The sequence below is a fragment of the Orycteropus afer genome, unplaced genomic scaffold (genome assembly GCF_000298275.1).
Source record: "Orycteropus afer afer isolate SDZICR_OR568_19922 unplaced genomic scaffold, OryAfe1.0 scaffold00017, whole genome shotgun sequence".
In the NCBI taxonomy this organism is placed as follows: domain Eukaryota; kingdom Metazoa; phylum Chordata; class Mammalia; order Tubulidentata; family Orycteropodidae; genus Orycteropus; species Orycteropus afer.
This window is the reverse complement of record NW_006921604.1, coordinates 8,697,531-8,708,674: the sequence shown is the minus strand read 5'-3', so window position 1 is coordinate 8,708,674 and position 11,144 is coordinate 8,697,531. Positions and strand designations below refer to the sequence as shown.

Sequence of the window (11,144 nt, the reverse complement as noted above, 5' to 3'; positions counted from 1 at the left end):
TAGGTGTCCATCAACTGAGGAATGCATATCCAAACTATGGTACATACACACAATGGAATACTATGCAACGCTAAAGAATAATGTAGAATCTACAAAACACCGCATAACGTGGATGAACTTGGAGGACATTATGCTGAGTGAAATAAGTCAATCACAAAAGGACAAATATTGTATTATTCCATTACTGTAAAAGTCAAGGAAATGTTTATTTATGGAAGGACATTTTCTTTTTTGGTTACCAGGGGTGAGAGGGAAGGGGAGGGAACACTGTTAGATACATAGAGCTAAGTTTTGATTTAGGTGAAGAGAAGGGCAATGTACCAATGTGAGTGATCAATATAGTGGCCCTGAGGAAGAGAAAGACACAGAGAGGTATGTGGGAAGCACAGATAACAAAGATGAACCTTTTTGTACATATAGTACGGCATTGTTAGTGAAGGCAAACATGGGTATATGGATGGATAGATGGTGGACAGGCTGAACTAGTAGGTATGTCTATGAAGTGGGGAGTGTACCCAAGAACATGTATAGGGTTGGCAGACAATGGTCTTATAACTTTCTGTGTATGATCTGAATTCCCAGGTGTATAGGAGCTCTGGTAGCATAGAGCTTAAGGCACTTGACTGCTAACCAGAAGGCTGGTGGTTCAAATCCATGAGCCACTCCTCGGAAGGAGGTTGGGCAATCTACTTCCATAGTGATACTGCCTCTGCAACCCAAGGAGGGGTCACTATGAGTTGGGGCCGATTCGACGGCACATAACAACAAACAACATAGTGGAGATGACAAGGGGCAAGGTTGTAGTCACTGCTTGGTCACAGCCAGCTAGCCAGAGGGACCAAGCAGTTGAACCTGTGGGCTCGAGACCACAGTCGCAGAGGACATCAATCTCAATTGGCATAACATACTATACAAAACATTGTTCCACCTCCTACTGTGGCGAGTAGCGACTAGGATATTAAAAGCTTGCAAGCTGCCATCTAGATGCAATGATGGGTCTTCTCCTCATCCAGAGCAAAGAAGAATGAGGAAACCAAAAACTCATGGAAACAATTAGTCCTAGGAACTGGTACACCATCTGATCTGCAGCCTATACGACTATGAGACCAGAAGAACTAGATGGTGTCCGGCTACTACTGTCAACCACTTTGAAGAGGATCTATGTAGGAGATCCTGTATAGAGAGGGAGAACAATATGGAATAAAACTCAAAATCTGTTGGAGAAAAAAAAAAAAAGGTGGGGACCAGGTTTGCTGGTCTGATAGAGCCTGGTGGAACCTCTTAGACTATGGCCCCTAGCTGCCCTTCAGGTCTGGAATTGAACCCACACCTGTGGTTTCCAGCCAAACAATAAACAGGCATATGAGTTCAACATTTACCTGAGGTAGATATACTCCTTGGAAAGAAGAAGCATGGGAGAAAAAAGGGCTGCTTATGTACAGGGAGACAGCTCAGGGGGCAGGAGTGCATGGAGGTAGGGACGGACACAGGGAAGAGGTAACTATGGGGAGGAAGTTGAAGGGGAGCTGTTGTATTGCGGTAAATTATAGTAAGTGTCATGATACAAACTGTATGTGAACTGCTGTATGGAAAGTGAATTTTCTCTGTAAACTTTCAAATCACAATTAAAAAAAATCTGCATACAGAGAGAGATAAAGCAATACAGCAAAAGATGAATTTAGGTGACCAATATATATGGGTGTTCATTTCATTTTCCTTGCTATGATTCTCTAAGTTTGAATTGCTTTCAAAATAAAAAGTTAAACAAAATAGCTGTATTAAAGCAGTAGGATTCTGGCTGTATCCATGCCTTTCATGTTTTTGATATGCTTGTAATTGTTTTATGACAAGGAGTAGAAAAAACAGTCCGAGTTAGGCAGGGGACAATTTGGAGTGCCTGACCCACCTCTCAGGCCTTCTTCCATGTCTAAGAACCAATAAAAACCATGCCTTTAGCGAAGCAATGTGGAAAGGTTCCCAACCTCACTCTATAAGGGACCCCAGCACCCTGACAAGTCATACTTAGTATTTTGTAGCCTTTATCACTGTGGCTCCAAAAGATGCCCTACCCTAGGAAATTGCTGACCTAAGGCAGTTGTAATCAAAGAATGACCAAAAAATAAAATAAACTCACTGCCATTAAGTCAATTCCAACTCATAGTGACCTCCTTTGGGTTTCCAAGGCGGTAAATCTTTACAGAAGTAGATTGCCCGACCTTCCTTCCATAGAATGGCTGGTAGATTTGAACCACCAATCTTCTGGTTAGCAGTCAAAAGAATGACCAGCTATTTCTAAATTCCTGAAAACCCAACAAAAGGAGAAAAAAAAAAAGGAGGAAAGGGAGGAACAGGTATGAGCACACATCTGGCACCTCAAGCATACTGTCTCGTGAAATCCTCATACGGGAACTCTGAGACATAGATGAGAAAATGGAGGCTTTGACAAGCCAAGGTCACAGAGCTGGCAAGTTGCAAATGCTAGGTGTGCAGCAGGCCTATCTGATGCCCATGCTCTGTCCACCTTGGAGCTTTCTAGAAAGGAAGTGGCACATCACGTGAGCACGAAAGGCCTCACCTGGCCGCATCTTCTTCCAGCAGGAGCTTCACAAACTGCCGGGGCACGTGCAGGGAGAGCACACTCTCCGCCATCTGCTCCAGAATTCGCAGGTGGTTGCCATCAGTGGTTGGGAACCGGTACATGCGGCAGATGGCACCGCCAAACACTAAGGTGGGATGGCAGGGGAGACAGAAACTATGTGTGAGCTGACTGCAGAACTGCCTCATGGTTCCCCTCCCCTGGCCTCAAATGATGTGGACACCCTGAAGTCTTCTTACTGTTTGTCTCAAGGAAATTTAAACCCAAAACCCACCAACTGGCTGACCCTGAAAATTTCTCTCCCTAGAACATGCAATCTTCTTGCTCATGTATCTAATTCTGAAGTGAAAGAGGCTCAGAGTAGGAGTGGGGAACGGTTCTTAGGAACCCTAGTGGCACAACAATTAAGTGATCAGCTGCTAACTGAAAGGTTGGTGGTTCAAACCCATCCAGTGGACCCACAGAGAAAGACAAGGTGATCTGCTCCTATAAAGATTGCAGCCTAATAATATTAGCCGAACATTTACATTAAGTAGACACACCCTTTGGAGAGATCAATCATGGGAGAATAGAAGGGTTGTGTATGCACAGGGAGACAGCTCGGGGGCAGGAGTGCATGGGAGGGAAGGACACAGGGAAAGGTGGCTATGGGAAGGAAGCAGGAAGAAAGCTATTACATTATGGGAGATTATAATCAATGTCATGAGACAAAGTGCATGTGAACTGCTATATGGAAGACGAATTTGTGCTGTTAACTTTCACCCAAATCACCAAATCACAATAAAATTTTTTAAAAAAGGAAACAAAGGAGGGGGGCAAGATTACAGCCTAGAAAACCTTATGGAGCAGTTCTCCTCTGTAACACATAGGGTCTCCATCAGTTAAAAGTCACTTCAATAGCACCTAACAACAAGAAGCCCAATGCTGTAACAGGAGAAAAGAATGAAATGAAGAAGAGCCACCTTTCTCTGAACATTACTAATGCTTTACACAGCTGGCAAAAAGAGTGGTACACTGATAAACAGCAGAGAGGTGGAGGTCTGGTGCATGGCTGTTGAGTCACAGCTGGAGGGGAAGAAAGGGTGACCATGGACTTGAGTGCACACTCACAAGAGTGGCATGAGTACAAGAGAGAAAGCTGCTTACCCGATTTTAGTAAAGTGTCTTTTCGCAATGAAGCATATTTGGATCGGATTCCCAGTGACTCGGTCAAGCTTTCATCAACGGGCAGAACCATCTAATAGCATGTACAGAAAAACAAAAATCCTGTGAGACTCAGATGACAGTAGAGTATTCGACATAAATGATGACCTAAATATATCAACCAAGAACTCTTAAAATTAATATCCACCATTATACTCTATAGTAATAAACTGCCCAAGTCATAAGACAAATTAATTCACCTCCCAGTAGATAATGAAAGCATTCCATAAAAGCAGTTATCAAAAAATGTATCTCTTTTACCTAAGCCACTTCACCTCAGGCTTCAGTGTTCTGATGTGTAAAATGAAAAAGAAGGAATAGACGATGCCCAAGAATATTTGTCAGAAGGGACCATTCCCTGGAGAAGGGTATCATGCTTGTAAAGTAGAGGGTCAGCGAAAAAGGGGGAAGGTCTCAACCAGATGGACTGACACAGTGACTGCAACTATGGGCTCAGGTATGGCAAGGATTATGAGGCTGGCACAGGACCAGGCAGTGTTTCATTCTGTTGTACACAGGGTCACTGTGAATCAGAGCCAATTCAACGGCACCTAACAAGAACAACAGTAAAAAAAAATACTTCCAAGACTAACAGTCTGGGCTGCTTTGGGTAAAATGAGGTATCTCGGCATTTTATACAAACATTAGTTACCAGGGTTGAGGATTCTTAAATTAGAATCCTAGCTTGAGAGCTTGAGTGCTCATGTGTGAGAGACTGTATGAGAGGATGTGTGAGAGAGGGTGTGGGAGAGCATATGCTGGAGACGATGAGAGACAGAAAGCAGGGGTGTACATGCATGAGGAGGTGTGGGTATGTGGACATGGGTATGCCAGAAGCCACTGTGGGGCATGCGTGTGTCAGGGATAGGAGGATATTAACAAAATATAATAAGTAATTTGTATCACCAATGAATTATTTCTCATGTTCCCACACTCCCATAGGGCACTTCTCTCCCCCTTCTGACTGCAATGCCTCCGTTTGGCTCTCACCCATATGCTCTCTCTAGAGATGGTTGGCTATAGAGCTCACAACAGAGTTAGGCTGCAAGGCACAGACCCTTGAAGGCCACACAGCCCTCCCTTATAGAAGTACCATTCTTTATACTTTGAGACGGGCCTGGGGAGAACTGGTGCATCCTACTGGGGGCCACACTCAGTGTCTACTGAGACCACAGAGTAAGTCATCTGGACAGGACTTCTAACTCTTTCTAATACAGAGGAAAAAGGTGGTGTGCTTACCCTCCCATTGACAGTGTCCAGAGACCTGGTCACAGGGGGCCGCTGGTCTGACTTCTCATCCATCTGCCAGCCTATGACAGTGATGTTACCCACACGGTCACTCTCTGCAGATCTGCAATAAGCAAAGTGCTTTTTATGAGTATGTTTGTGACTGGGCTTCATTTTCTATTTAAATGAAAAGCTCAGCTGTCCTGGGTCATCAACGGGTCCTGGGAGTACCCACCCAGTGATCTATCTGGTCAATCAACATTCATGTATAAGCTCCAAGGGAAGGCAGACTAAGACAGCAGTGGAACACAGTGGAGGGGCTGTGTCTAGAGAGGAATGAAGCACTGCAGAGGTGTGTGAATGAGGCGTACCGGTCTAGCTGGTGAAGTCAGAGGGGGCTTCACGGGGGAGGCAATGCCTGTTCCCAGGCTGCCTGTGAGCTCCTGGGCTCACCTGTGCCCTCAGAATTAGGGCTGGACAGCACCTATTCTGGCACTGGACCCCTTTGTGGTCCCAAAGCTCTGATTAACCTTAAGGTTTAGGCCTGGACTCCCCAGTAAACCAAGCCCACCCAGGGTTTCCTGCAGGGCTTCAAACTGGTACACTCCAGTTCAATCCCCTGCAAAGAATTTCCCTATCTACCCAGATACACTGAATCAAAATCTACATTTTACCACAATCCTTAGGTGATTCTTACAGATCCCCGGATGATTCTTATGCATATATCTTGTTAAACTGTGGATTCTGATTCAGTCTATCTGGTGTAGAAATGGAAATTCTCAGCAGAGGGCTGAACTGGAGTGAATCATTTCATCGCCCTGGTTCTCATGCCAGGAAAAGTCCTTTCCTGTGCTATGGTCTACTAAACAGTCATCTTTAGCTCCTTTTTGAAAAGAATGATGTCCATTTCTTACATTCAACTCTAATCCAACTGAATGAATTCCAGCGTATGATGTACCTGAATATTTTTCTCAGATAGCCTTTCCTCCCACCCTATCCCTCTTAGTTTACCTAAGATTCATCTTTTACCATGAATCAAGTTCTCCTTACACACTAAGGACGCTGCAGGGTCTTTCCCTGTCTCTAATTAGACAGCCAGTGTCCACAGCACTGTCAGTACTGTAGCTTCAGAAAGCCTCACTACCTGACAGGGAAATTATCTTCTTTATCAATATTTTCTTTGCTATATTAGACATTAGGAGCTCTGGTAGCATAGTGGCTAAGACACTTGCCTGCTAACCAGACGGCTGGCGGTTCAAACCCACCAGCCACTCCTCGGAAGGAAGGTTGGGCAATCCTACTTCCGTAGTGATACTGCCTTGGAAACCCAAGGAGGGGTCGCTATGAGTCGGGGCCGACTCGACGGCACATAACAACAACAACAACAACATATTAGACATTAAACTATTTTTCCCACATGATAGAAATTCCCAATTTTTACATTTTCTTGAAAAAAGAACACCAGTCAGGATTTTAAGGGGAATTCCTCATATAATGAATTGTGGAAGGGTTAACATCTTCACATCTTTCATCTTCTCATCTAAGAACATGGTGAGGGGTTTCCCTTTCATTCATTAATTCCTTCAGTATCCATTTACCGAGCACTTACGATGTGCCAAAGACTGATTTAGGTGCCGGAGAAATGAAGCAAAACTGACAAAAATCCCTGCCCTCTGGGAGATTACATTCTACTGTGGAAGAGACATATAAGAAACAAATGTATTTATTATTATTCTATATATACTTAGGAGCTCTGGTGGCACAACGCCTAAGACATTTGACTGTTAACCAGAAGGCTGGCGGTTCAAATCCACCAGCCACTCCTTGGAAGGAAGGTTGGGCAATCGACTTTTGTAGTGATACCGCCTTGGAAACCCAAGGAGGATCCACCTTGATGGCAGTGAGTTTGAGGGTTTTTTTTTAAATATATATTGAAATTTTCCTTACGGATAAGTATAGTTCTGCAGGTTTCCCCCTTATTGTTGCCACACACTTCCATTCCCTGTCATGTCCTCTGGTAGGCTGAGTGATTCATCTTACCTCAATAGAACATCACTCCCCCTTAGAATGGCCTCTGGGAGCAGACAGGGTATTCTGTCTCTGTTAGAAAATGGGCGTTTTCCCCCATCTGTTTCCTGGCCTTATAATTTCAGATCCTTTCTAAGAAATAAAATGCAGTACCAACCTTAGTGTTAAATGCAACCTATGATGCTTGTCCTGGAGCAGATCTTTCACAATGAAAGTTCCAGAGCCCAGTAAATACATCTGGGGACAGAAGGATAATGAGAGACAGGATAAGTGCTTTCATTTAACCTCTGGCCCAGTTACCACACCCCAGGGAAGTAGGGCTGGCCAGCTCCCACAGTACCTCTGACCCTCATCTTATAGCCCAACAGAGATGTTCAGAAAGAAGTTCCCAAGGACAAATGCATTTAGACATTAGCTAATTTGTGAGTCAGTACTGATGTCTATGTTCATCTCTCACTCAAATGATCATATAAGTCAAAATAGGGTAGAAAATTCCATAAACTAATGACGTGCTACTTAACTGTTCCCTGAGATCTATCTTTGACATCGTAAACGGATAGTTTGATTTGTGTCATCTGGTTGATAAGAGAGTCTTGAAAGAAGGCAATACTGCTTAGAAATATAGGATTGTTCGTTCCCTAGAACAAGAAAAAAAATGCAGATATTCTTAGAAAATGATCAGAATACAGATTTGAATATATTGTAAGTAACTGTTTTTGATATACACCAACTTTTTCAGAATGCGAAATTAACACTTACCAGTTTGGATAAACCCAAATGAAAAGGATAGCTTAAATGGATTCATACAACCAAAAAACTACTTTCCAAAAGAAGAAAAAGTAGTCTGACACTTTTAGTCTGTAGTCTTACAGACCCAGATACAACAAGCAGGCCCACTGCACAAGCTGTGCCCAAAGCTCATTTCTACATGTTTCCCACTCAAGAAGAAGGATTTTTTAAAAAGTGAAATGAGTTGAATGTCCACAATGTATTCTTAGACTTACAGGAACAAAAAAAGTGCTCAGCATGTATCTTCTTTCTGGGCCAGTTTCCTAAGCGCTTTTTGCCATAGTGGTATTTGCAAATATGAGAATGTCAAGAGTTGGCTGTATTCTCTCTGCCTCGAATTCTTCATGAATTCGGTCATTTCTACATAGCCCTCCTGGACCCACTCAGACGTGATGTCCTCTAGGACCTTGGTCTTCTTCAATGTGTGATTTCCAGACTGGGAACATGGCATCACTTGGGAGCATATGAGAAGGGCAGAGTCCTGGGCCCCACCCCAGGCCTACCGGACCAGAATTTCAATTAAAAACCAACCTAGAAAAACTACCCTGACCTTTGGAACTGAATGAGACTGCATTCTCCTGAGTTCCCATGGAGCTCTCTTCAACTAACACTTTCCACACTTTGCTGGCTATCGATGTAGCCACATTCATTTCTGTCTCCCTCCTTGTACAACCTATTGAGGTCAAGGATTGTGTCTGAATAATCTTTGTATCATCCACAGTGCTTAGCAATATACTCTGTGTCTAGGTAAAGAAAACAACAAACAAAACTCACTGCCATTGAGTGGGATCCAACTCATAGCAATCCCTCCTTGGGTTTCTGAGGCAGTATCACTACGGAAGTAGATTGCCCCATCTTCCTTCTGAGGAGTGACTGGTGGGTTTGAACTGCCAGCCTTCTGGTTAGCAGTGAAGTGCCTTAGGCACTATGCTACCAGGGCTCAAAAACAAATGCTTAGAAAATGGAATAGTTGACTTAAACTTGAAACAAATGTCCAAGACACTGAAAGGGTGTTCTATCTTCTAAAATGGGGAGGAAGAAATAAAGTTTATAGGTGTCTGAGACTCTCAGGGGGGCATGATTCAAATAGATGCTTACATCACCAGGAAAAAAAAAAAATCCCCGCAGAATCTCACACCAGCAACTCCCACACTTAGTTTCATAACTTATGCAATCCTTCAATTATCTAAAAGGAATCTGTAAAATTTCCCTGGTGAATATATATAATTTAATGGAAAAAATTAACATTTAACACTTAGCTCAAAAAGCTGTAAAAATAAAAACCAATGGGGGAAAAAAAAAAGAGAAATATGCTCTGGGGTAAAAAGGTTGGTTAACGGTCAATCCTCCCCTAAGTTTTGATTAATGACCATAGTTCTCCAAAAGTAGCAACCAGTTGGAAATGACAAAAAAAAGAAAAAAATCTCTTCCATCTCAAAAGGCAATGAACCTTACAGTATCAATGTTCAAAAGTAACCAGCCAATAGCTAATCCATAACTGTAAAGGATATGGCTAATATAAATGCCACCCACATGAGTAACTATAATAAACTGTATCCATGTATTGAAAACTCAGGAAAAACTGTCACCATTCACATAAATATAAATGCAGCTACAGTTGCTCGGGTAACCGAACAGCCCTCCCATAAGGACTAGAAACACTGCACTGAGTGTTTCGGGCTCCCTCTGAGGAGAAGGAGCCAGCAGCACCCACCTCAATGATCTCCGTCTGTGCGTGTTTCGTCCAGAACGCCTGAGGAGGGGTGGTTACGCTCACTGCTACAAAACTATTTGGTTTTCGATCTAGTGATGGAGTATGCAACTCACTGCAAGCTAGAGAATCAAGATGGTGAGAAAAAAAAAATGTTTTAAAACCATGCTCTAGTTACATCCATTCCAAATAAATCTTAAGAAAGTATAAAAAGATGGATTTTTTGAATCGACACAGGGTAGCGATTTTTTAAAATGATAAACAATCTCTTCTATCCACTCCTCCTACCCCTCTGATAGCAACGGCATAACTACCAGCAGATGGCTGAGCTGAAGGGGCTTTTTATGTTCATAGAATGGGACACAAAGCCAGTAACTCCATAACAGGGTCTGAACCCCACAAGTTTGACCTCAATAATTAATTAAGCCACTCACCAAATAAGCTAAGAAGCCAGTCTATGAAAGTTAAGACTGAGGTAACATGCCTTCATCCCATGACTGCCAGTAAACCCTAAACTTAATGGTATCTCAAACCCATGTGTCTGCGTGTGTGGATGTATGTTGGAAGCAAATTAAACTTCTATGGTAAAATAAATAAAGCTTAAAAAAAAAAAAGGGAGTGATTACTCATACTCATCTATTCTCAGAAGACTCATATCAAATGCAAAAGTATTAAAAATGTTACTTTTCAGAACTAAAGGTATCTAGTAGAATTTTTTTGATTAGAAAATTTATTGCACTAGCATTTTAAGATAGTTTACAAGACTCAAATAATTATATCATAGAAGTGACCCACACAAAAAACTCAAACTCACTGCCGTCGAGTCAGATCCGACTCATTGTGTACCCTCATTGGGTTTCCGAGGCAATATCACTACGGAAGTAGATTGCCAAATCTTCCTTCTGAGGAGTGGCTAGTGGGTTTGAACCATCAGCCCTCTGGTTAGCAGTCAAGTGCCTTAGGCACTACTCCACCAGAATTCCTGAAATGACCCACAGGAAAAAAAAAAAAACAACGTATTTCATTGAATCTAAGATGCTGCATCTTGTGAGATCCATTCTAAGAGAAAAAAGGCTTCTGTTGTTAAAGTATGACATGCCATTGATTGTAAGACATTTCCTGATTTCAGGACGTTAAAATGTGAGTAACTGTGCATCGTGAAGTTGATGAAATATATGGTAAATCAAAGCTCAAACATCAGCAACAACAATAAGCTTTGTTGGGTTACAGGGTCTATTCAGAAATATAAATGATCAGTCCCACTTCTGAAACTGTTAATAAAGAACATCAAACTTAACTAACTCTAGAAATAAGTCAGTCACAAAAGGACAAATATTGTATTAGTCCGTTATTGTAAAAGTTAAGGAAAGGTTTATCTATTGGAGGAAATTTTCTTTGATGGTTACCAGGGGTGGGAGGGGAGGGGAGGGGAAGGAACGCTGTTAGATAGATAGAGATAAATATTGATCTGGGTGAAGAGAAGGGCAATAAAGCAAATGTGAGTGACCAATATGGCAGCATTGAGGATAAGAAAGACATAGAGAGGTACATGGGAGGTACAGACAACAAATATGAACCCTTTTGCATATA

General features: G+C 42.4%; 1 protein-coding gene across 1 annotated transcript in view; it reads right to left on the bottom strand.

Moving 5' to 3' along the window:
• Window positions 1-11,144, bottom strand: part of INPP4A (inositol polyphosphate-4-phosphatase type I A) — a 110,472-nt gene that overhangs the window by 63,220 nt on the left and 36,108 nt on the right. Inside the window, exons 3-8 of the mRNA XM_042783432.1 lie at window positions 9,558-9,676; window positions 7,576-7,692; window positions 7,212-7,291; window positions 5,039-5,150; window positions 3,743-3,833; window positions 2,576-2,723 (exon numbers count right to left, since the gene is read on the bottom strand). Coding sequence (XP_042639366.1) covers window positions 2,576-2,723; window positions 3,743-3,833; window positions 5,039-5,150; window positions 7,212-7,291; window positions 7,576-7,692; window positions 9,558-9,676 — 667 coding nt within the window. The remainder of the gene's footprint in view (window positions 1-2,575; window positions 2,724-3,742; window positions 3,834-5,038; window positions 5,151-7,211; window positions 7,292-7,575; window positions 7,693-9,557; window positions 9,677-11,144) is intronic.